This window comes from Pseudophryne corroboree, unplaced genomic scaffold (assembly GCF_028390025.1).
Source record: "Pseudophryne corroboree isolate aPseCor3 unplaced genomic scaffold, aPseCor3.hap2 scaffold_2188, whole genome shotgun sequence".
Taxonomy (NCBI): Eukaryota; Metazoa; Chordata; class Amphibia; order Anura; family Myobatrachidae; genus Pseudophryne; species Pseudophryne corroboree.
Window position 1 is genome coordinate 24679 of NW_026968835.1, and position 25494 is coordinate 50172.

Below are 25494 nucleotides of genomic sequence, written 5' to 3' on the forward strand. Positions count from 1 at the left end.
ATACCCCAGTGGTGGCAGTAAGAGGCAGTTGTCTAGACACCAGTTCATGGCTGCGGAGGGGTCATTCCCTTTATACCCCAGTGGTGGCGGTAAGAGGCAGTTGTCTAGACACCAGTTCATGGCTGCGGAGGGGTCACCCACAGCAGGCCAGTCATACGTGTATGCAGCAGTTGCAGTACTGTGGCATGTTTGCATACCATGATAGTGTGGGGATGGGTCCCAAGTCTAAACATGAAATGCATTGTGATGGCTAAACGACCGAACATCTCCGAAACATCTGCTCCTGTGGGCTCTGCCGGTATGCATTGGTTAGTACCTACCAAAAGTGCTCCAAGGATGGACAGCCAGTGACCAGGTGACGGGGGAGAAGTCTATCCCCTCTGGTCCTGTCCCACAGAAGAGCTAATGTAGGAACAATTGCTTAAAAAGATAATGGTGGCTATAATGCAAAGGTGGCAAGAGACAGAGCATCGCAGCTTGCTGCGTATAGCCGCAGACCGGTCAGTGTTCCATACGGACCCCTGTCCACCGCCAAAAGAGCCTACAGTGGTCACATGAACGTCAAAACTGTCCAATGGAAGAAGGTGCCCATGTCATGTGGATGTCCAGGTGTGTGCGCTGTTACCTGGGGAAGAGATGGCACCGGGATGCCCTATAGGAAGAAGGCAAGCCGGCGGCGGCAGTGTGATGCTCTGGCCAGTGTTCTGCTGGGAAACGTTGGGTTCTGGCGTTCATATGGATGTTACTATGACCCCCATAGTGCCTAGCTAACCATTGCTGCAGACCAAGTACACCCCTTCATGGTAACATATATACAGGGAGGCCCGCGGTCAGTAACAGTACTCAGGCAGGATGTTGCATTTAGAGGAACCTCAGATGGTACTAAGGAGCCTCATGTGTGGTAAGTAGCCCTTCCCCAGACATGAGCTGCGGGCACACGAAAGGATGGACCCATGATTACCCCATCATCTGGCTGTCGCAGCAGAATCTGAGATCCATCAGACCACGCAGCATCTTCATATGTCCAGTGCTGGTGTCTCCGGTTCCTGACATTAGTAGACCCCAGAGATCTGCTGCTCACTCTGCGTATATCTCTCTACAACTATCTTCCTAATGTGGCCCCTACGTGCTGGGGCCTCAGGGATTCCTCAGTGGCAGCTGTATTTCTTTCACCCTGACTAAACACAGAGAGAAAGCAGGAGGACTATTCCTAACACTACGATTTCTATTGCACTTTTGTTGCAGTCTACCACGATTTTGCACTGCTGGTCTGGAAGTGTGAAGTGATTCACGAGGAACTTCCGCAATGCGGGGTGGAGTTTTACAGCAACGAGCTTGCGCCACTCAACCCTCCAGTCTGGCATAGGATGAGATTGGTAAGGGATATAGGAATACTTGCACTCTTGGGAAAGTAGGTGAAAGTACACTTCCATAGGGGAGGCACTGTAGAGCGGATCAAAGGTTAATGCACTGGTAATCCTGCAGGAGCAGTGTGAGATGCTGCACTCACCATACAGGGAAATCCGTGAGACCTGAATATTACAGAAGCTCTGGCCCACCAGGAATCAAATACTGCACCAAATACACAAAGTCTTACAGGAGGATTCCAGAAGGAGAACCAGCAGCCAAAAGCCATAGCTCCAGTTGAAGAGGCAGTGTCCAGGAGCCATTGAAATAGCTTACTCTAAAGTGCTTACCCAGGATTGGCTTGTGTCGCTCAGCTGATCGCATGTCCAGAAATAGGATTGGTCCACTGCAGGGTGGAAGTGACTACAAGATGGCCTCCATGAACCAGTGCTGCCACGTAGGATTATGAGGGTGCTGGTGGAGAGGAGCCATAGCTTGGATACCTTGCTTACAGAGGCGGTAGGACAAGTGGGTGACTGGGCCCATGTTTCTGTGCCACTTACGTGGCAAAAGATATATAAGCCCTGCAGATGGTGAATGGTTACACTTGCTGTGTTTTCCCTGCAGCTGTGACACCTAATTCTCTCCATTCCTCAGAGGGACGTCCGTCACCATGCTGCTGTCATGTGCAGATATCATTTGTTCTGTGCCAGATATGTAGCAGTCTTCTATTCTGTGACTTGATACCTCGTCTATAGGTCGGCTCTTTAACCAGGACCTCACCTCCAAAACACACAGGATGTGCACAGAAGGCCTGAACCTATCCTGTGCTCAAGATTTATAGACAGGTGCAGGAATCTTATGAGGTGCAAAGATGTAAATGTAGTATGAGTATCTGCTGCGGCTCATTTCTGGCTGTATTCTGGCTGTCTCCTAGCAACTAAGATGCTGGCTGTCACGTGCAGCAGCACACCTGTTTGGAATGTCTCGTTACCTGACTCCAGCCTGATGACTCCTGTGATTGGTCTCTCACCCTTTCATTAGGGATTCTGGCCAGTTCCTGTTGCTGGTTTATTCCCCAGTTCCTGGAACTAGTGAAGCCTGTCACAGTGTCGCTGTACAGTTTTCTCTTCCTGTACCCTAGTCTGTCTGTCCTAGTCCTGCATCCTGATACCCTGCCTCAGTCCTCAGTGTGCTGGTCCTGCCAGTCCTGCTCCCGTGCCCTGCTGGATTCTGCCCTGCACCTGTGTCCTGTGTTTATCCCAGCTCTGTGTCCTAGCCTTGCCTGCTTACCTTCTGTGTCACCTTCAATCTGTGTCCTGTTACAGCAAGTTCCTGTGGATTCACCCTGCCGGTTTAAGTCACACCTAGTCCTGATTCTGTGCACATCCAGCCTGTGTGTCTGTGACCACCTGTTGCAGCAAACTACATTCATTTCTGCCGTGCATTTAACATCAAGTCTGCAGCTTACTGTAGTTATAGTAATGCTCCCGGACTAGTTCTCAAGTCACAGCTTATGTTATTTCAAGCTGCGGACTAGTCACAATTCATACAGCAAATCCCTGCAGTAGTTTGCCATTCTGTCCGTGCGCACCCTGCTCCTGATTGCTTCCACAGTTAACCATTGCCTTGCTGTGATTCCACTACACACTCAACTCCAGATTGTTTTACAGTTAACTCTTGCCTTGCTGTGTATCCAGTTATCATCATGTCCTGCTGTCTTCAGTTACACCAGCCTAGTCTGCGTAACCTCGCCAAAGTCCATTTGCTGTTAACCCTTGCCTTGCCAACTGCTACACTCCAGGTTAATTACCTTGTGGTCTCCAGCCTATTGAGTGAGCCCCTACTGCTAGAGGTTTAAGCCCAGGCAGCCCCCTAAGTAACGGCATGCGTGTTGTGCACTGAGGAAACAGGAGCGCCTTTTTTTGGCAGAAGTACCCCTCACTGGCTCTAGGGGTCTCACACACACAGTGCATGTGTTCCCTAAGAAAATGTCACATTAAAGGTCCGTGGTGGCGATGGCATCTAGATCCCCTTGGCCCTGAAGTTGCCGCAGTGCACTCAGCCTAGTCACTGAGAAGAGTTTAGTGTGACGCTGTTATTGCTGATGATGACTTGTGTGTGTGTATGTGTGTGTACACGTGTGTTTCTCAGCGTGGAACCAGGGCTGGAGGTATTCCCTACGTCACGCTGAGGGCACAGTAATGCCCTCTATAAAACAGTGTGTAAGTCCCCGTACCCTGCATTGTCGTTCAGTAGGGATCACTGATAGGGAGTTGGTATGTTTGGGTATATATTCCCCTTTCATGATGACAACTTTCATCTTCCTCCTGATCAGTTTCTGTAGTAACCATATTCCTAATCATATATAATGATACTTCTTGTGCCGCAGGACGTGACTCTGAAGCTGTGCCTCATTAGATGTATCTCCATGATAGGACTGGCCATCTGTAACAGCTCCCAGGCCGGATTCTTCCAGTTCAGCCGCAAGTCAGAGCTGATTTCCCAGCTAGTGGTGAGTGTGGATCTCTCCGCCTCCCATGGCAATTGGAGGCCAGGGGCAGGTGCGGAACGAGATGTGGGGTCAGGGGAAGGTGCGGAACGAGATGTGTGGTCAGGGGAAGGTGCGGAACGGGATGTGGGGTCGGGAAGGTACGGGACGGGATGTGGGTCTAGGGAAGGTGCGGAACGGGATGTGGGGTCAGGGGAAGGTGCGGAACGGGATATGGGGTCAGGGGAAGGTAAGGTACGGGACGGGATGTGGGTCTAGGGAAGGTACGGAACGAGATGTGGGGCCAGGGAAGGTGCGGAACGGGATGTGGGGTCAGGGGAAGGGACGGGATGTGGGGTCAGGGGCAGGTCCGGAACGGGATGTGGGGTCAGGGGAAGGTATGGAACGGGATGTGGGGCCAGGGGAAGGTATGGAACGGGATGTGGGGCCAGGGGAAGGTATGGAACGGGATGTGGGGCCAGGGAAGGTACGGAACAGGATGTGGGGCCAGGGGAAGGTGCGGAACGGGATGTGGGGTCAGGGGAAGGTGCGGAACGGGATGTGGGGTCAGGGGAAGGGATGGGATGTGGGTCTAGGGAAGGTACGGAACGGGATGTGGAGCCAGGGAAGGTACGGAACGGGATGTGGGGCCAGGGGAAGGTACTCGACGGGATGTGAGGTCAGGGGAAGGTACGGGACGGGATGTGGGGTCAGGGGCAGGTCCGGAACGGGATGTGGGGTCAGGGGAAGGTATGGAACGGGATGTGGGGCCAGGGGAATGTGCGGAACGGGATGTGGGGCCAGGGGAAGGTATGGAACGGGATGTGGGACCAGGGAAGGTATGGAACGGGATGAGGGGGCAGGGGAAGGTATGGAACGGTATGTGGGTTTAGGGGAAGGTATGGAACGGGATGTGGGACCAGGGAAGGTATGGAACGGGATGTGGGGTCAGGGGAAGGTACGGGATGGGATTTGGGTCAAGGGAAGGTACGGAATGGGATGTGGGGCCAGGGAAGGTACGGAACGGGATGTGGGGCCAGGGGAAGGTACTCGACGGGATGTGAGGTCAGGGGAAGGTACGGGACGGGATGTGGAGTCGGGTAGGTCCGGGACGGGATGTGGGGTCAGGGGTAGGTCCGGAACGGGATGTGGGGTCAGGGGAAGGTATGGAACGGGATGTGGGGCCAGGGGAAGGTACGGAACGGGATGTGGGGCCAGGGGAAGGTACGGAACGGGATGTGGGGCCAGGGGAATGTGCGGAACGGGATGTGGGGCCAGGGGAAGGTGCGGAACGGGATGTGGGGCCAGGGGCAGGTTCGGAACGGGATGTGGGGTCAGGGGAAGGTGCGTAACGAGATGTGGGGTCAGGGGAAGGTGCGTAACGAAATGTGGGGTCAGGGGAAGGTACGGGGTGGGATGTGGGCCTAGGGAGGGTACGGGATGTGGGGTCAGGGGAAGGTACGGAACGGGATATGGGGTCAGGGGCAGGTCCGTAACGGGATGAGGGGGCAGGGGAAGGTATGGAACGGGATGTGGGGTCAGGGGAAGGTATGGAACGGGATGTGGGGTCAGGGGAAGGTATGGAACGGGATGTGGGACCAGGGAAGGTATGGAACGGGATGTGGAGCCAGGGGAAGGTGCGGAACGGGATGTGGGGTCAGGGGAAGGTGCGGAACGGGATGTGTGGTCAGGGGAAGGTGCGGAACGGGATGTGGGGTCAGGGGAAGGTGCGGAACGGGATGTGGGGTCAGGGGAAGGTGCGGAACGGGATGTGGGGTCAGGGGAAGGTGCGGAACGGGATGTGGGGTCAGGGGAAGGTGCAGAACGGGATGTGGAGTCAGGGGAAGGTGCAGAACGGGATGTGGGGCCAGGGGAAGGTGCAGAACGGGATGTGGAGTCAGGGGAAGGTGCAGAACGGGATGTAGACCAGGGGATGGTGCGGAACGGGATTTGGGGTCAGGGGAAGGCATGGAACCGGATGTGGGGTCAGCGGAAGGAACAGAATGTGGGGTCAGGGTAAGGTGCGGAACGGGATGTGGGGTCAGGGGAAGGTGCGGAACGGGATGTGGGCCAGGGGAAGGTGCAGAACGGGATGTGGAGTCAGGGGAAGGTGCAGAACGGGATGTGGGGTCAGGGGAAGGTGCAGAGCGGGATGTGGAGTCAGGGGAAGGTGCAGAACGGGATGTGGGGTCAGGGGAAGGTGCAGAACGGGATGTGGGGTCAGGGGAAGGTGCAGAACGGAATGTGGGGTCAGGGGAAGGTGCGGAACGGGATGTGGGGTCAGGGGAAGGTGCGGAACGGGATGTGGGGTCAGGGGAAGGTGCAGAACGGGATGTGGGGTCAGGGGAAGGTGCGGAACGGGATGTGGGGTCGGGAAGGAACGGGATGTGGGGTCAGGGGAAGGTGCGGAACGGGATGTGGGGTCAGGGGAAGGTGCGGAACGGGATGTGGGGTCGGGAAGGTGCGGAACGGGATGTAGGCCAGGAGATGGTGCGGAACGGGATGTGGGGTCAGGGGAAGGAACGGGATGTGGGGTCAGGGGAAGGTCCGGAACGGGATGTGGGGTCAGGGGAAGGTGCGGAACGGGATGTAGGCCAGGAGATGGTGCAGAACGGGATGTGGAGTCAGGGGAAGGTGCAGAACGGGATGTGGGGTCAGGGGAAGGTGCAGAACCGGGATGTGGGGTCAGGGGAAGGTGCAGAACGGGATGTGGGGTCAGGGGAAGGTGCAGAACGGGATGTGGGGTCAGGGGAAGGTGCAGAACGGGATGTGGGGTCAGGGGAAGGTGCGGAACGGGATGTAGGCCAGGAGATGGTGCGGAACGGGATGTGGGGTCAGGGGAAGGAATGGGATGTGGGGTCAGGGGAAGGTGTGGAATGGGATGTGGGGTCAGGGGAAGGTGCAGAATGGGATGTGGGGTCAGGGGAAGGTGCGGAACGGGATGTAGGCCAGGAGATGGTGCGGAACGGGATGTGGGGTCAGGGGAAGGTGCGGAACGGGATGTGGGGTCAGGGGAAGGTGCAGAACGGGATGTGGGGTCAGGGGAAGGTGCAGAATGGGATGTGGGGTCAGGGGAAGGTGCAGAATGGGATGTGGGGTCAGGGGAAGGTGCGGAACGGGATGTAGGCCAGGAGATGGTGCAGAACGGGATGTGGAGTCAGGGGAAGGTGCAGAACGGGATGTGGGGTCAGGGGAAGGTGCAGAACGGGATGTGGGGTCAGGGGAAGGTGCAGAATGGGATGTGGGGTCAGGGGAAGGTGCAGAATGGGATGTGGGGTCAGGGGAAGGTGCAGAATGGGATGTGGGGTCAGGGGAAGGTGCGGAACGGGATGTAGGCCAGGAGATGGTGCGGAACGGGATGTGGGGTCAGGGGAAGGAACGGGATGTGGGGTCAGGGGAAGGTGCGAAACGGGATGTGGGGTCAGGGGAAGGTGCATAACGGGATGTGGGGTCAGGGGAAGGTGCAGAATGGGATGTGGGGTCAGGGGAAGGTGCAGAATGGGATGTGGGGTCAGGGGAAGGTGCAGAATTGGATGTGGGGTCAGGGGAAGGTGCAGAACGGGATGTGGGGTCAGGGGTAGGTGCAGAACGGGATGTGGGGTCAGGGGAAGGTGCGGAACGGGATGTAGGCCAGGAGATGGTGCGGAACGGGATGTAGGCCAGGAGATGGTGCGGAACGGGATGTGGGGTCAGGGGAAGGAACGGGATGTGGGGTCAGGGGAAGGTGCGGAACGGGATGTGGGGTCAGGGGAAGGTGCGGAACGGGATGTAGGCCAGGAGATGGTGCGGAACGGGATGTGGGGTCAGGGGAAGGAACGGGATGTGGGGTCAGGGGAAGGTGCAGAATGGGATGTGGGGTCAGGGGAAGGTGCGGAACGGGATGTGGGGTCAGGGGAAGGTGCAGAACGGGATGTGGGGTCAGTGGAAGGTGCAGAATGGGATGTGGGGTCAGGGGAAGGTGCAGAATGGGATGTGGGGTCAGGGGAAGGTGCGGAACGGGATGTGGGGTCAGGGGAAGGTGCAGAATGGGATATGGGGTCAGGGGAAGGTGCAGAATGGGATGTGGGGTCAGGGGAAGGTGCGGAACGGGATGTAGGCCAGGAGATGGTGCAGAACGGGATGTGGAGTCAGGGGAAGGTGCAGAACGGGATGTGGGGTCAGGGGAAGGTGCAGAATGGGATGTGGGGTCAGGGGAAGGTGCAGAATGGGATGTGGGGTCAGGGGAAGGTGCAGAATGGGATGTGGGGTCAGGGGAAGGTGCAGAATGGGATGTGGGGTCAGGGGAAGGTGCAGAATGGGATGTGGGGTCAGGGGAAGGTGCGGAACGGGATGTAGGCCAGGAGATGGTGCGGAACGGGATATGGGGTCAGGGGAAGGAACGGGATGTGGGGTCAGGGGAAGGTGCGGAACGGGATGTGGGGTCAGGGGAAGGTGCGGAACGGGATGTGGGGTCAGGGGAAGGTACGGAACGGGATGTGGGGCCAGGGGAAGGTGCATAATGGGATGTGGGCCAGGGGCAGATGCGGAACAGGGGTACCCGGTCTTTAGTTCGACCACACTTAGGTCGACGTACTAGGTCTACATGACAAAAGGTCAACATGAGTTTTTCACAATTTTTTTGCCCTTTTTCATACTTTACAATCCATGTGGACTACGATTGGGAACGGTGATCTTGCCCGAAGCGAGGAGACACGGTGCACTAATTGTGGTTTCTTGTTACTTTACGAAAAAAACGAAACCCCAAAAAAGTAAAAACAACCATGTCGACCTATTCCCTGTCGACCCTATGACCCACACCCCGGAACAGAATATGCATCTTATAAAGTCCATCTTTTTCAGGAGTTTCTGAAGCTGGAGCCGTGGGACAGCCTGAAATCCGGCCTACGCCACAGCACGCTTGTCGCCTGTTCTTACCTGGTGTATCCGCCATAACGCTATGACGTATTACTGTCACCATGTGATCATAGGGGGTGATTCAGATCTGATCGCTGCTGTGCGGGCGATTAGGTCCTTACTGCGCATGCACCACAATGCGCACGTGTGTCGAATAACAACAAAGGGCATTCGCAGGATGGTGCGAAAAACCCGTTCGCACAGGCGTTTGCAAGGTGATTGACGGGAGGAGGCCGTTTGTGGGCGGATACTGACCGTTTACTGGGAGTGTCCGGTAAAACACAGGAGCGCCCAAGCGTTATTAGGGCGGGTGTCTGACGTCCGCTCTGGCCCCGATCAACCGGATGTGATCGCAGCGTGTAAGTCATGGGCTGCGCACATGTGATCGCACACTTGCACAGTGAAAATAAACTTCTTATGGAGGCGGCGACTATCTGAACGCAGGACTGCAAAATACGCAGCCCACCGATCAGGTCTGAATTACCCCCATGGAGTGTATAATGCGTGTAATGTGTCTGTGACATAAAGTCCCGTTTCCTTAATGTGAGAACAGCAAACTGGAACCTCCTCTGAGTGACAGCAGTAAGACGGAGCTGATAAATACGGCCCTGTCCAGCGTCTTTTCTCTTCCACCTCTCGATACCGAGGACGTGGGCAAATTACACAAAGAGGTAGGTCCAGAATGTGTCCCAGTATCTCTGAGACAGTTCATGTGTGTCATATGATGTAAAAGGGACTGGACTGGACTGGACTACACTGGACTGGACTGGGCTGCACACCCTATTACTAAAGATATTTAGAGGTGCTATCATGCTGAACCGGTATGTGTACCCGCGATATTGGCTGTTGCAGGACCTGGCGGGTGCCGGCATTGGCAAGTGCATACGCATTTGCCGATGCCGGCTGGGAGGGAGTGGCGATGGGGAGGAGCGGGGGCTATGCTGCAGCCACAATATGGCTCCCGTTAACGAGGTTCTTCCTCGTCTGAACTGTTCAAATGAGGAAGGGGGTCATTAACTATGTTGAGTATACAGAATGTCCCCTCTGAGCGATATATAGTGTGTATGGGGCGTAATACTATGCTGGAGGAAGAGAGATGCAGACGCACACTCCTAGCACCAAGAACACTGACAGTAATGAACCCTCATAATCAACATGGGGTATAATTGAAGTTCTTAGCACACAAATATGCGGGCCCATGTATCGCGACCCGGTAACTTCATCACATGGTTCCCCAACATTCCTAATACTATCACATTATATAAATGTATCCAAGACTTACCTCTAAATAGTGCCCTTATCAATGTGTGATCTGAACTGCAGGAACCTACCTAACTCAAACACCTGAGGGTGACTGGGAGGAGTGCCAATACCAGAGGATGGAGCCTTCCAGTGTACAATATATACACACAAATCATCTGACGTCTCTGCCACCTGCGCCTCTGTCTCCTCCCATCTGACGCCTCTCCCTCTGTCTCCTCCCATCTGTCGTCTCTGCCGCTCCCTCTGTCTCCTCCCATCTGACGTCTCTGCCGCTCCCTCTGTCTCCTCCCATCTGACGTCTCTGCCTCTCCCTCTGTCTCCTCCCATCTGACGTCTCCGCCTCTCCCTCTGTCTCCCACCATCTGATGTCTCTGCCGCTCCCTCTGTCTCCTCCCATCTGACGTCTCTCCCTCTGTCTCCTCCCATCTGACGTCTCTCCCTCTGTCTCCTCCCATCTGTCGTCTCTGCCTCTCCCTCTGTCTCCTCCCATCTGACGTCTCTCCCTCTGTCTCCTCCCATCTGACGTCTCTGCCTCTCCCTCTGTCTCCTCCCATCTGACGTCTCTGCCGCTCCCTCTGTCTCCTCCCATCTGACGTCTCTGCCGCTCCCTCTGTCTCCTCCCATCTGACATCTCTGCCTCTCCCTCTGTCTCCTCCCATCTGATGTCTCTGTCTCTCCTTCTGTCTCCTCCCATCTGACGTCTCTGCCGCTCCCTCTTTCTCCTCCCATCTGACGTCTCTGCCTCTCCCTCTTTCTCCTCCCATCTGACGTCTCTGCCTCTCCCTCTGTCTCCTCCCATCTGACATCTCTGCTGCTCCCTCTGTCTCCTCCCATCTGATGTCTCTGTCTCTCCTTCTGTCTCCTCCCATCTGACGTCTCTGCCGCTCCCTCTGTCTCCTCCCATCTGATGTCTCTGTCTCTCCTTCTGTCTCCTCCCATCTGACGTTTCTGCCGCTCCCTCTGTCTCCTCCCATCTGACGTCTCTGCCGCCTGCGCCTTCTGTCTCCTCCCATCTGTCGTCTCTGCCTCTCCTTCTGTCTCCTCCCATCTGATGTCTCTGCCGCTCCCTCTGTCTCCTCCCATCTGACGTCTCTGCCGCCTGCGCCTTCTGTCTCCTCCCATCTGTCGTCTCTGCCTCTCCCTGTGTCTCCTCCCATCTGATGTCTCTGCCGCTCCCTCTGTCTCCTCCCATCTGTCGTCTCTCCCTCTTTCTCCTCCCATCTGACGTCTCTGCCTCTCCCTCTGTCTCCTCCCATCTGACGTCTCTGCCTCTCCCTCTGTCTCCTCCCATCTGATGTCTGTCTCTCCTTCTGTCTCCTCCCATCTGACGTCTCTGCCGCCTGCGCCTTCTGTCTCCTCCCATCTGTCGTCTCTGCCTCTCCCTGTGTCTCCTCCCATCTGACATCTCTGCCTCTCCCTGTGTCTCCTCCCATCTGATGTCTCTGTCTCTCCCTCTGTCTCCTCCCATCTGACATCTCTGCCGCCTGCGCCTTCTGTCTCCTCCCATCTGTCGTCTCTGCCTCTCCCTGTGTCTCCTCCCATCTGATGTCTCTGCCGCTCCCTCTGTCTCCTCCCATCTGACGTCTCTGCCGCCTGCGCCTTCTGTCTCCTCCCATCTTTAGTCTCTGCCGCCTGCACCTTCTGTCTCCTCCCATCTGTCGTCTCTGTCTCCTCCCATCTGTCGTCTCTCCCTCTGTTTCATCCCATCTGTCATCTCTGCCGCTCCCTCTTTCTCCTCCCATCTGTCATCTCTGCCGCTCCCTCTTTCTCCTCCCATCTGTCGTCTCTGCCTCTCCCTCTGTCTCCTCCCATCTGATGTCTCTGCCTCTCCCTCTGTCTCCTCCCATCTGACGTCTCTGCCGCTCCCTCTGTCTCCTCCCATCTGACGTCTCTGCCTCTCCGTCTGTCTCCTCCCATCTGACGTCTCTGCCTCTCCCTCTGTCTCCTCCCATCTGACGTCTCTGCCGCTCCCTCTGTCTCCTCCCATCTGACGTCTCTGCCGCTCCCTCTTTCTCCTCCCATCTGACGTCTCTGCCTCTCCCTTTGTCTCCTCCCATCTGACGTCTCTGCCGCTCCCTCTGTCTCCTCCCAACTGACGTCTCTGCCGCTCCCTCCGTCTCCTCCCATCTGACGTCTCTGCCGCTCCCTCTGTCTCCTCCCATCTGACGTCTCTGCCGCTCCCTCTTTCTCCTCCCATCTGACGTCTCTGCCTCTCCCTTTGTCTCTTCCCATCTGACGTCTCTGCCGCTCCCTCTGTCTCCTCCCATCTGACGTCTCTGCCGCCTGCGCCTTCTGTCTCCTCCCATCTGTCATCTCTGCCTCTCCCTCTGTCTCCTCCCATCTGACGTCTCTGCCGCTCCCTCTGTCTCCTCCCATCTGACGTTTCTGCCGCTCCCTCTGTCTCCTCCCATCTGACATCTCTGCCGCTCCCTCTGTCTCCTCCCATCGGACGTCTCTGCCGCTCCCTCTGTCTCCTCCCATCTGACGTCTCTGCCGCTCTCTCTGTCTCCTCCCATCTGATGTTTCTGCCGCTCCCTCTGTCTCCTCCCAACTGACGTCTCTGCCGCTCCCTCCGTCTCCTCCCATCTGACGTCTCTGCCGCTCCCTCCGTCTCCTCCCATCTGACGCCTCTGACGCTCCCTCTGTCTCCTCCCATCTAACATCTCTGCCGCTCCCTGACTCCTCCCATCTGACATCTCTGCCGCTCCCTGACTCCTCCCATCTGTTATCTCTGACACTCTGTCTGCCTTCTGTAGATGTAGTGTTGGTGGGCTATGTATAGTGATGGAGCCACCGTCTGGCTGCACATGGTCATCCCCTGGTTACACCCCATTGCTGTGGCTGGCAGACCATTGTGCAGGATAAGGGGGTCAGCCTGGACTGGATAAAGGACTGGGGCCTGGTGACGCCACCTGTCTTCTCCCTGACACATGTAATAATGTAGGTATATATAATATACACGGGCGAGTCACATTATTATCACCACCTCCTACATGTGACGTCGGCAGCGTGTAGCCCATGACGTACGTCACGTGTCGTGCGCTGGCTTGGTGGGTATATAAGGTGTGTGATAGGCCGTCTGCACACATATCACTCGTTGCTGGCTTGGTGGGTATATAAGGTGTGTGATAGGCCTTCTGCACACAGATCACTCGTTGCTGGCTTGGTGGGTATATAAGGTGTGATAGGACGTCTGCACACATATCACTCGTTGCTGGCTTGGTGGGTATATAAGGGGTGTGATAGGCCGTCTGCACACATATCACTCGTTGCTGGCTTGGTGGGTATATAAGGTGTGGTATAGGCCGTCTGCACACATATCACTCGTTGCTGGCTTGGTGGGTATATAAGTTGTGTGATAGGCCGTCTGCACACATATCACTCGTTGCTGGCTTGGTGGGTATATAAGGTGTGGTATAGGCCGTCTGCACACATATCACTCGTTGCTGGCTTGGTGGGTATATAAGGGGTGTGATAGGCCGTCTGCACACATATCACTCGTTGCTGGCTTGGTGGGTATATAAGGTGTGGTATAGGCCGTCTGCACACATATCACTCGTTGCTGGCTTGGTGGGTATATAAGGTGTGCTATAGGCCGTCTGCACACATATCACTCGTTGCTGGCTTGGTGGGTATATAAGGTGTGCGATAGGCCGTCTGCACACATATCACTCGTTGCTGGCTTGGTGGGTATATAAGGTGTGTGATAGGCCGTCTGCACACATAGCACTCGTTGCTGGCTTGGTGGGTATATACGGTGTGTGATAGGCCGTCTGCACACATAGCACACGTTGCTGGCTTGGTGGGTATATAAGGTGTGAGAGGCCGTCTGCACACATATCACTGGTTGCTGGCCTGATGGGTATATAAGGGGTGTGATAGGCCGTCTGCACACATATCACTAGTTGCTGGCTTGGTGGGTATATAAGGTGTGTGATAGGCCGTCTGCACACATATCACTCGTTGCTGGCTTGGTTGGTATATAAGGTGTGGTATAGGCCGTCTGCACACATATCACTCGTTGCTGGCTTGGTGGGTATATAAGGTGTGCTATAGGCCGTCTGCACACATATCACTCGTTGCTGGCTTGGTGGGTATATAAGGTGTGCGATAGGCCGTCTGCACACATATCACTCGTTGCTGGCTTGGTGGGTATATAAGGTGTGTGATAGGCCGTCTGCACACATAGCACTCGTTGCTGGCTTGGTGGGTATATAAGGTGTGTGATAGGCTGTCTGCACACATCACTCGTTGCTGGCTTGGTGGGTATATAAGGTGTGCGATAGGCCGTCTGCACACATATCACTAGTTGCTGGCTTGGTGGGTATATAAGGTGTGATAGGCCATCTGCACACATATCACTTGTTGTTGGCTTGGTGGGTATATAAGGTGTGTGATAGGCCGTCTGCTCACATATCACTCGTTGCTGGCTTGGTGGGTATATAAGGTGTGATAGGCCGTCTGCACACATATCATTCGTTGCTGGCTTGGTGGGTATATAAGGTGTGTGATAGGCCGTCTGCACACACATCACTCGTTGCTGGCTTGGTGGGTATATAAGGTGTGTGATAGGCCGTCTGCACACATCTCACTCGTTGCTGGCTTGGTGGGTATATAAGTTGTGTGATAGGCCGTCTGCACACATATCACTCCGTTGCTGGCTTGGTGGGTATATAAGGGGTGTGATAGGCCATCTGCACACATATCACTCGTTGCTGGCTTGGTGGGTATATAAGGTGTGTGATAGGCCGTCTGCACACATATCACTCGTTGCTGGCTTGGTGGGTATATAAGGTGTGTGATAGGCCGTCTGCACACATAGCACTCGTTGCTGGCTTGGTGGGTATATAAGGTGTGTGATAGGCCGTCTGCACACATATCACTCGTTGCTGGCTTGGTGGGTATATAAGGTGTGTGATAGGCCGTCTGCACACATATCACTCGTTGCTGGCTTGGTAGATATATAAAGTGTGATAGGTCGTCTGCACACATATCACTCGTTGGTGGGTATATAAGGTGTGTGATAGGCCGTCTGCACACATATCACTCGTTGCTGGCTTGGTGGGTATATAAGGTGTGTGATAGTCCGTCTGCACACATATCACTCGTTGCTGGCTTGGTGGGTATATAAGGGGTGTGATAGGCCGTCTGCACACATATCACTCGTTGCTGGCTTGGTGGGTATATAAGGTGTGTGATAGGCCGTCTGCACACATATCACTCGTTGCTGGCTTGGTAGATATATAAAGTGTGATAGGTCGTCTGCACACATATTACTCGTTGCTGGCTTGGTGGATATATAAAGTGTGATAGGCCGCCTGCACACATATCACTCGGTGGGTATATAAGGTGTGTGATAGGCCATCTGCACACATATCACTCGTTGCTGGCTTGGTGGGTATATAAGGTGTGTGATAGTCCGTCTGCACACATATCACTCGTTGCTGGCTTGGTGGGTATATAAGGTGTGTGATAGGCCGTCTGCACACATATCACACGTTGCTGGCTTGGTGGGTATATAAGGTGTGGTATAGGCCGTCTGCACACATATCACTCGTTGCTGGCTTGGTGGGTATATAAGGGGTGTGATAGGCCGTCTGCACACATATCACTCGTTGCTGGCTTGGTGGGTATATAAGGTGTGTGATAGTTCGTCTGCACACATATCACTCGTTGCTGGCTTGGTGGATATATAAAGTGTGATAGGCCGCCTGCACACATATCACTCGTTGGTGGGTATATAAGGGGTGTGATAGGCCGTCTGCACACATATCACTCGTTGCTGGCTTGGTGGGTATATAAGGTGTGTGATAGGCCGTCTGCACACATATCCCTCGTTGCTGGCTTGGTGGGTATATAAGGTGTGATAGGCCGTCTGCACACATATCACTTGTTGTTGGCTTGGTGGGTATATAAGGTGTGTGATAGGCCGTCTGCTCACATATCACTCGTTGCTGGCTTGGTGGGTATATAAGGTGTGATAGGCCGTCTGCACACATATCATTCGTTGCTGGCTTGGTGGGTATATAAGGTGTGTGATAGGCCGTCTGCACACACATCACTCGTTGCTGGCTTGGTGGGTATATAAGGTGTGTGATAGGCCGTCTGCACACATCTCACTCGTTGCTGGCTTGGTGGGTATATAAGTTGTGTGATAGGCCGTCTGCACACATATCACTCCGTTGCTGGCTTGGTGGGTATATAAGGTGTGTGATAGGCCGTCTGCACACATATCACTCGTTGCTGGCTTGGTGGGTATATAAGGTGTGATAGGCCGTCTGCACACATATCACTCGTTGGTGGGTATATAAGGTGTGTGATAGGCCGTCTGCACACATATCACTCGTTGCTGGCTTGGTGGGTATATAAGGTGTGTGATAGGCCGTCTGCACACATATCACTCGTTGCTGGCTTGGTGGATATATAAAGTGTGATAGGCCGTCTGCACACATATCACTCGTTGGTGGGTATATAAGGTGTGTGATAGGCCGTCTGTACACATATCACTCGTTGCTGGCTTGGTGGGTATATAAGGTGTGTGATAGGCCGTCTGCACACATATCACTCGTTGCTGGCTTGGTAGATATATAAAGTGTGATAGGTCGTCTGCACACATATTACTCGTTGCTGGCTTGGTGGATATATAAAGTGTGATAGGCCGCCTGCACACATATCACTCGTTGGTGGGTATATAAGGTGTGTGATAGGCCGTCTGCACACATATCACTCGTTGCTGGCTTGGTGGGTATATAAGGTGTGTGATAGTCCGTCTGCACACATATCACTCGTTGCTGGCTTGGTGGGTATATAAGGGGTGTGATAGGCCGTCTGCACACATATCACTCGTTGCTGGCTTGGTGGGTATATAAGGTGTGTGATAGGCCGTCTGCACACATATCCCTCGTTGCTGGCTTGGTGGGTATATAAGGGGTGTGATAGGCCGTCTGCACACATATCACTCGTTGCTGGCTTGGTAGGTATATAAGGGGTGTGATAGGCCGTCTGCACACATATCACTCGTTGCTGGCTTGGTGGGTATATAAGGGGTGTGATAGGCCGTCTGCACACATATCACTCGTTGCTGGCTTGGTGGGTATATAAGGGGTGTGATAGGCCGTCTGCACACATATCACTCGTTGCTGGCTTGGTGGGTATATAAGGGGTGTGATAGGCCATCTGCGCACATATCACTCGTTGCTGGCTTGGTGGGTATATAAGGGGTGTGATAGGCCGTCTGCACACATATCACTCGTTGCTGGCTTGGTGGGTATATAAGGTGTGTGATAGGCCGTCTGCACACATATCCCTCGTTGCTGGCTTGGTGGGTTTATAAGGTGGCTGATAGGCTGTCTGCACACATATCACACGTTGCTGGCTTGGTGGGTATATAAGGTGTGTGATAGGCCATCTGCGCACATATCACTCGTTGCCGGCCTGGTGGGTATATAAGGTGTGTGATAGGCCGTCTGCACACATATCACTCGTTGCTGGCTTGGTGGGTATATAAAGTGTGATAGGCCGTTTACACACATATCACTCGTTGCTGGCTTGGGGGGTATATAAAGTGCGATAGGCCGTCTGCACACATATCACTTGTTGCTTGCTTGGTGGGTATATAAGGTGTGTGATAGGCCGTCTGCACACATATCACTCGTTGCTGGCTTGGTGGGTATATAAGGTGTGTGATAGAACGTCTGCACACATATCACACGTTGCTGGCTTGGTGGGTATATACAGGGTGTGATAGGCCGTCTGCACACATATCACTCGTTGCTGGCTTGGTGGGTATATAAGGTGTGTGATAGGCCGTCTGCACACATATCACTCGTTGGTGGGTATATAAGGTGTGATAGGCCGTCTGCACACATATCACCCGTTGCTGGCTTGGTGGGTATATACAGGGTGTGATAGGCCGTCTGCACACATATCACACTTTGCTGGGTTGGTAGGTATATAAGGTGTGTGATAGGCTGTCTGCACACATATCACTCGTTGCTGGCTTGGTGGGTATATAAGGTGTGTGATAGGCCGTCTGCACACATATCACTCGTTGCTGGCTTGGTGGGTATATAAGGTGTGTGATAGGCCGTCTGCACACATATCACTCGTTGCTGGCTTGATGGGTATATAAGGTGTGTGATAGGCCGTCTGCACACATATCACCCGTTGCTGGGTTGGTGGGTATATAAGGTGTGATAGGCCACCTGCACACATATCACACTTTGGTGGGTATATAAGGGGTGTGATAGGTTGTCTGCACACATATCACTAGTTGCTGGCTTGGTGGGTATATAAGGTGTGTGATAGGCCGTCTCCACACACATCATGTGTTGCTGTACTGGGTAAAAGGGGTGATTTATCAGAGTTGCAGGAAGAGATGATTATCAGCGTTCGGGCCAAGGATGTCTGTATTTCTGACACAGCGCAGTGTGTGACCTGTTCGCGTGCTGCTACGGTGAAGGTGCATCGTGACTGGACGCCTGGCACCATTGTGAATAACCAACGTGGAAACTGCGGAGCACCATGTGCCACTTATGTCTCTGTCTTCCTGCAGGCGCTGTACCATGACACATTGGAGGCTTTGAAAGACCTTCTGAAGGGTCTTATTCTTTGGAATCTGACTCCTCGGGGACTTCAGGACATCTTCCAGGTTGGTAGAAGCAGGAATCTAGGTTTGGGGTGACAGAGCGGGGATGGCGGTAGGCGGGTTGCAGAAAACTGGTGACGTTTCCTCATTTGTTGTTCTTGCAGATCCTGAATCCATGGATTAAATCCAGTAAGGAACATGAACGTCAGCGAGCCGTAGACATCAGCGCCGACCTCCTGCACTTCTACCTGCTGAAGCTCAATGTCAATGTAAGAATGACCACACCTAGGGCCGTTCCCCATCCACCTGGGACACCGCTGACTTACGTGGTACCATCCTCAGCGCCAAAGGCTGTTGACTCCTGATGTACATTGTCCCCTGGACAATGTGTTTGCTGGGGGAAGCTCTTCCTGGCTCTCCATCGCCCTCTCCCAATGGTGCTGGCTGGGGGAGGCTCCTCCTGACTCTCCATCTCCCTCTCCCAATGGTGCTGGCTGGGGGAGGCTCCTCCTGGCTTTCCATCTCCAAATGGTGCTGGCTGGGGGAGGCTCCTTCTCCCAATGATGTTGGTGAACATGGTGTGAGTAGGGGAATGGAGACAGCAGGAAGCCACAGACTGAGAGTTATATAGTGGGAGGAGCAGGGTACCCAGCAGCACAGAGTATATCAGGAGATGAGTGATGTGTCAGTGAGGACAGGGCTGCATGTGACAGGGGCAGTGACATGATGTGAGGAGGGGAATGGAGGCAGCAGGAGGCCACAGACTGAGAGTTATATAGTTGGAGGAGCAGGGTCATCAGCAGCACAGAGTATGTCAGGAGATGAATGATGTGTCAGTGAGGACAGAGATGCATGTGACAGGGATATGATGTGAGGAGGGGAATGGAGGCAGCAGGAAGCCACAGACTGAGAGTTATATAGTGGGAGGAGCAGGGTCCCCAGCAGCACAGAGTATATCAGGAGATGAGTGATGTGTCAGTGAGGACAGGGCTGCATGTGACAGGGGCAGTGACATGATGTGAGGAGGGGAATGGAGGCAGCAGGAAGCCACAGACTGAGAGTTATGTAGTAGGAAGAGCAGGGTCCTCAGCAGCACAGAGTATATCAGGAGATGAGTGATGTGTCAGTGAGGACAGGGCTGCATGTGACAGGGGCAGTGACATGATGTGAGGATAGGTGTGGAGGTAATAAACATTCTGTCCTCTTAAATGAATGTATCTGGGTTTGTGTGGTGCAGTTCTTTGCATTGTATGAAGCTGCATGTGTGGGTGCCGCAGGTGCAGCTGTTGCTGTCAGGTGTCCGGGTTGGCTGCATTTATTCCCGGCCACTCACCTTAGACTTTTGTTGCTTACTAGTCCTGCATGCCCTAGGCTGGCGCTATGAGGCGTCACACTGCAATGTGGTGTCCTCGTCATAGCCGGCAGCACTTTGTCTCCCCCCCCATACTGAATGGCTGCTCCCACTGTTATACTGCTCTCTGTGTGCGGGTAGCTCTCCAGGTCCCCAGGCTCTCTCTGTGTGCGGGTAGCTCTCCAGGTCCCCAGGCTCTCTCTCTGTGTGCGGGTAGCTCTCCAGGTCCCCAGGCTCTCTCTCTGTGTGCGGGTAGCTCTCCAGGTCTCCGGGCTCTCTGTGTGCAGGTAGCTCTCCAGGTCCCCAGGCTCTCTCTGTGTGTGCGGGTAGCTCTCCAGGTCCCCATGCTCTCTCTGTGTGCGGGTAGCTCTCCAGGTCCCCAGGCTCTCTCTCTGTGTGCGGGTAGCTCTCCAGGTCTCCAGGCTCTCTCTCTGTGTGCGGGTAGCTCTCCAGGTCCCCAGGCTCTCTCTGTGTGTGCGGGTAGCTCTCCAGGTCCCCAGGCTCTCTCTGTGTGTGCAGGTAGCTCTCCAGGTCCCCAGGCTCTCTCTGTGTGTGCGGGTAGCTCTCCGGGTCCCCAGGCTCTCTCTGTGTGTGCGGGTAGCTCTCCAGGTCTCCAGGCTCTCTCTCTGTGTGCGGGTAGCTCTCCAGGTCTCCAGGCTCTCTCTCTGTGTGCGGGTAGCTCTCCGGGTCCCCAGGCTCTCTCTGTGTGCGGGTAGCTCTCCAGGTCTCCAGGCTCTCTCTGTGTGCGGGTAGCTCTCCAGGTCTCCAGGCTCTCTCTCTGTGTGCGGGTAGCTCTCCAGGTCTCCAGGCTCTCTCTCTGTGTGCGGGTAGCTCTCCAGGTCTCCAGGCTCTCTCTCTGTGTGCGGGTAGCTCTCCAGGTCCCCAGGCTCTCTCTCTGTGTGCGGGTAGCTCTCCAGGTCTCCAGGCTCTCTCTCTGTGTGCGGGTAGCTCTCCAGGTCTCCAGGCTCTCTCTCTGTGTGCGGGTAGCTCTCCATGTCCCCAGGCTCTCTCTGTGTGTGCGGGTAGCTCTCCAGGTCCCCAGGCTCTCTCTGTGTGTGCAGGTAGCTCTCCAGGTCCCCAGGCTCTCTCTGTGTGCGGGTAGCTCTCCAGGTCCCCAGGCTCTCTCTCTGTGTGTGGGTAGCTCTCCAGGTCTCCAGGCTCTCTCTGTGTGCGGGTAGCTCTCCAGGTCCCCAGGCTCTCTCTGTGTGCGGGTAGCTCTCCAGGTCCCCAGGCTCTCTCTGTGTGCGGGTAGCTCTCCAGGTCCCCAGGCTCTCTCTCTGTGTGCGGGTAGCTCTCCAGGTCCCCAGGCTCTCTCTCTGTGTGCGGGTAGCTCTCCAGGTCTCCGGGCTCTCTGTGTGCAGGTAGCTCTCCAGGTCCCCAGGCTCTCTCTGTGTGCGGGTAGCTCTCCAGGTCCCCAGGCTCTCTCTCTGTGTGCGGGTAGCTCTCCAGGTCCCCAGGCTCTCTCTCTGTGTGCGGGTAGCTCTCCAGGTCTCCGGGCTCTCTGTGTGCAGGTAGCTCTCCAGGTCCCCAGGCTCTCTCTGTGTGTGCGGGTAGCTCTCCAGGTCCCCATGCTCTCTCTGTGTGCGGGTAGCTCTCCAGGTCCCCAGGCTCTCTCTCTGTGTGCGGGTAGCTCTCCAGGTCTCCAGGCTCTCTCTCTGTGTGCGGGTAGCTCTCCAGGTCCCCAGGCTCTCTCTGTGTGTGCGGGTAGCTCTCCAGGTCCCCAGGCTCTCTCTGTGTGTGCAGGTAGCTCTCCAGGTCCCCAGGCTCTCTCTGTGTGTGCGGGTAGCTCTCCGGGTCCCCAGGCTCTCTCTGTGTGTGCGGGTAGCTCTCCAGGTCTCCAGGCTCTCTCTCTGTGTGCGGGTAGCTCTCCAGGTCTCCAGGCTCTCTCTCTGTGTGCGGGTAGCTCTCCGGGTCCCCAGGCTCTCTCTGTGTGCGGGTAGCTCTCCAGGTCTCCAGGCTCTCTCTGTGTGCGGGTAGCTCTCCAGGTCTCCAGGCTCTCTCTCTGTGTGCGGGTAGCTCTCCAGGTCTCCAGGCTCTCTCTCTGTGTGCGGGTAGCTCTCCAGGTCTCCAGGCTCTCTCTCTGTGTGCGGGTAGCTCTCCAGGTCCCCAGGCTCTCTCTCTGTGTGCGGGTAGCTCTCCAGGTCTCCAGGCTCTCTCTCTGTGTGCGGGTAGCTCTCCAGGTCTCCAGGCTCTCTCTCTGTGTGCGGGTAGCTCTCCATGTCCCCAGGCTCTCTCTGTGTGTGCGGGTAGCTCTCCAGGTCCCCAGGCTCTCTCTGTGTGTGCAGGTAGCTCTCCAGGTCCCCAGGCTCTCTCTGTGTGCGGGTAGCTCTCCAGGTCCCCAGGCTCTCTCTCTGTGTGTGGGTAGCTCTCCAGGTCTCCAGGCTCTCTCTGTGTGCGGGTAGCTCTCCAGGTCCCCAGGCTCTCTCTGTGTGCGGGTAGCTCTCCAGGTCCCCAGGCTCTCTCTGTGTGCGGGTAGCTCTCCAGGTCCCCAGGCTCTCTCTGTGTGCGGGTAGCTCTCCAGGTCCCCAGGCTCTCTCTGTGTGCGGGTAGCTCTCCAGGTCCCCAGGCTCTCTCTCTGTGTGCAGGTAGCTCTCCAGGTCCCCAGGCTCTCTCTGTGTGCGGGTAGCTCTCCAGGTCCCCAGGCTCTCTCTATGTGTGCGGGTAGTTCTCCAGGTCTCCAGGCTCTCTCTCTGTGTGCGGGTAGCTCTCCAGGTCCCCAGGCTCTCTCTGTGTGCGGGTAGCTCTCCAGGTCTCCAGGCTTTCTCTCTGTGTGCGGGTAGCTCTCCAGGTCCCCAGGCTCTCTCTGTGTGCAGGTAGCTCTCCAGGTCCCCAGGCTCTCTCTGTGTGCGGGTAGCTCTCCAGGTCTCCAGGCTCTCTCTCTGTGTGTGCGGGTAGCTCTCCAGGTCCCCAGGCTCTCTCTGTGTGCGGGTAGCTCTCCAGGTCCCCAGGCTCTCTCTGTGTGCAGGTAGCTCTCCAGGTCCCCAGGCTCTCTCTGTGTGCGGGTAGCTCTCCAGGTCTCCAGGCTCTCTCTCTGTGTGCGGGCAGCTCTCCAGGTCTCCAGGCTCTCTCTGTGTGTGCGGGTAGCTCTCCAGGTCCCCAGGCTCTCTCTGTGTGCAGGTAGCTCTCCAGGTCCCCAGGCTCTCTCTGTGTGCGGGTAGCTCTCCAGGTCTCCAGGCTCTCTCTCTGTGTGCGGGTAGCTCTCCAGGTCCCCAGGCTCTCTCTGTGTGCGGGTAGCTCTCCAGGTCCCCAGGCTCTCTCTCTATGTGTGCGGGTAGCTCTCCAGGTCCCCAGGCTCTCTCTGTGTGCGGGTAGCTCTCCAGGTCTCCAGGCTCTCTCTGTGTGCGGGTAGCTCTCCAGGTCCCCAGGCTCTCTCTGTGTGCGGGTAGCTCTCCAGGTCTCCGGGCTCTCTCTCTGTGTGTGCGGGTAGCTCTCCAGGTCCCCAGGCTCTCTCTGTGTGCAGGTAGCTCTCCAGGTCCCCAGGCTCTCTCTGTGTGCGGGTAGCCCTCCAGGTCCCCAGGCTCTCTCTCTGTGTGTGGGTAGCTCTCCAGGTCCCCAGGCTCTCTCTCTGTGTGCGGGTAGCTCTCCAGGTCCCCAGGCTCTCTCTCTGTGTGCGGGTAGCTCTCCAGGTCCCCAGGCTCTCTCTCTGTGTGCGGGTAGCTCTCCAGGTCCCCAGGCTCTCTCTGTGTGCGGGTAGCTCTCCAGGTCCCCAGGCTCTCTCTCTGTGTGTGGGTAGCTCTCCTGGTCCCCAGGCTCTCTCTCTGTGTGCGGGTAGCTCTCCATGTCTCCAGGCTCACTCTCTGTGTGTGCGGGTAGCTCTCCGGGTTCCCAGGCTCTCTCTCTGTGTGCGGGTAGCTCTCCAGGTCCCCAGGCTCTCTCTCTGTGTGCGGGTAGCTCTCCAGGTCTCCAGGCTCTCTCTCTGTGTGCGGGTAGCTCTCCGGGTCCCCAGGCTCTCTCTCTGTGTGCGGGTAGCTCTCCAGGTCTCCAGGCTCTCTCTCTGTGTGCGGGTAGCTCTTCAGGTCCCCAGGCTCTCTCTGTGTGCGGGTAGCTCTCCAGGTCTCCAGGCTCTCTCTCTGTGTGTGCGGGTAGCTCTCCAGGTCCCCAGGCTCTCTCTGTGTGTGCGGGTAGCTCTCCAGGTCCCCATGCTCTCTCTGTGTGCAGGTAGCTCTCCAGGTCCCCAGGCTCTCTCTCTCTGTGTGCGGGTAGCTCTCCAGGTCTCCAGGCTCTCTCTCTGTGTGCGGGTAGCTCTCCAGGTCTCCAGGCTCTCTCTCTGTGTGCGGGTAGCTCTCCAGGTCCCCAGGCTCTCTCTGTGTGCAGGTAGCTCTCCAGGTCTCCAGGCTCTCTCTCTTTGTGTGCGGGTAGCTCTCCAGGTCCCCAGGCTCTCTCTGTGTGCAGGTAGCTCTCCAGGTCTCCAGGCTCTCTCTCTCTGTGTGCGGGTAGCTCTCCAGGTCTCCAGGCTCTCTCTCTGTGTGCGGGTAGCTCTCCAGGTCCCCAGGCTCTCTCTGTGTGCGGGTAGCTCTCCAGGTCCCCAGGCTCTCTCTGTGTGCGGGTAGCTCTCCAGGTCTCCAGGCTCTCTCTGTGTGCGGGTAGCTCTCCAGGTCCCCAGGCTCTCTCTGTGTGTGGGTAGCTCTCCAGGTCCCCAGGCTCTCTCTGTGTGCGGGTAGCTCTCCAGGTCTCCAGGCTCTCTCTGTGTGCGGGTAGCTCTCCAGGTCTCCAGGCTCTCTCTGTGTGCGGGTAGCTCTCCAGGTCCCCAGGCTCTCTCTGTGTGCGGGTAGCTCTCCAGGTCCCCAGGCTCTCTCTCTGTGTGCGGGTAGCTCTCCAGGTTCCCAGGCTCTCTCTGTGTGCGGGTAGCTCTCCAGGTCTCCAGGCTCTCTCTGTGTGCGGGTAGCTCTCCAGGTCCCCAGGCTCTCTCTCTCTGTGTGCGGGTAGTTCTCCAGGTCCCCAGGCTCTCTCTCTCTGTGTGCGGGTAGCTCTCCAGGTCTCCAGGCTCTCTCTGTGTGCGGGTAGCTCTCCAGGCTCTCTCTGTGTGCGGGTAGCTCTCCAGGTCCCCCTGTGTCGGCAGTACTGTGAGGCAGCGTATCCTGGTGCTGGCTGTGACTGCCGGCCCCTGATCATTGAGCCAGCCCATGAGGTCTGCCAGTGAATGCTGAATGCCCACATCTCTGGTACTTTGTTTCTTTCTTTGTGCACAGTGCGTGGTACCGTTCTACAACCTGGGGCTGCTGATTGGCCGTTTGTCCACTCGCTGTTCAGACTCCGTCCCCTCCGTGCGCCAACGAACCGTAGATTGTATCTACTATCTGCTGTACATTCAGCTGAGATATGAAGGTGAGTGATAGCAGTCATGTGATCCCGGAACCTGCGTCCTGTCTGTATAGATATAAAGCTCCGTCACCCTCATCATCCTCTGTCACCCCAGCTGTGTTCTAGTGTATGTATATCTGATCACCCTCATCATCCTCTGTCACCCCAGCTGTGTTCTAGTGTATGTATATCTGATCACCCTCATCATCCTCTGTCACCCCAGCTGTGTTCTAGTGTATGTACATCTGTCTGATCACCCTC

At 55.9% G+C, this 25494-nt stretch overlaps 1 protein-coding gene across 1 annotated transcript in view; it reads left to right on the plus strand.

The window, feature by feature from the left end:
* The window catches only part of LOC135007560 (maestro heat-like repeat-containing protein family member 1), a gene marked incomplete at its 3' end in the record, with an annotated part of 47477 nt that extends 22220 nt beyond the window's left edge, over window positions 1–25257 (plus strand). Inside the window, exons 2-7 of the mRNA XM_063952131.1 lie at window positions 3740–3862; window positions 8678–8757; window positions 9285–9402; window positions 18549–18644; window positions 18746–18850; window positions 25122–25257. Of these exons, the coding sequence (XP_063808201.1) occupies window positions 3779–3862; window positions 8678–8757; window positions 9285–9402; window positions 18549–18644; window positions 18746–18850; window positions 25122–25257 (619 nt within the window). The remainder of the gene's footprint in view (window positions 1–3739; window positions 3863–8677; window positions 8758–9284; window positions 9403–18548; window positions 18645–18745; window positions 18851–25121) is intronic.
* Between the last annotated feature and the right edge of the window lie 237 nt (window positions 25258–25494).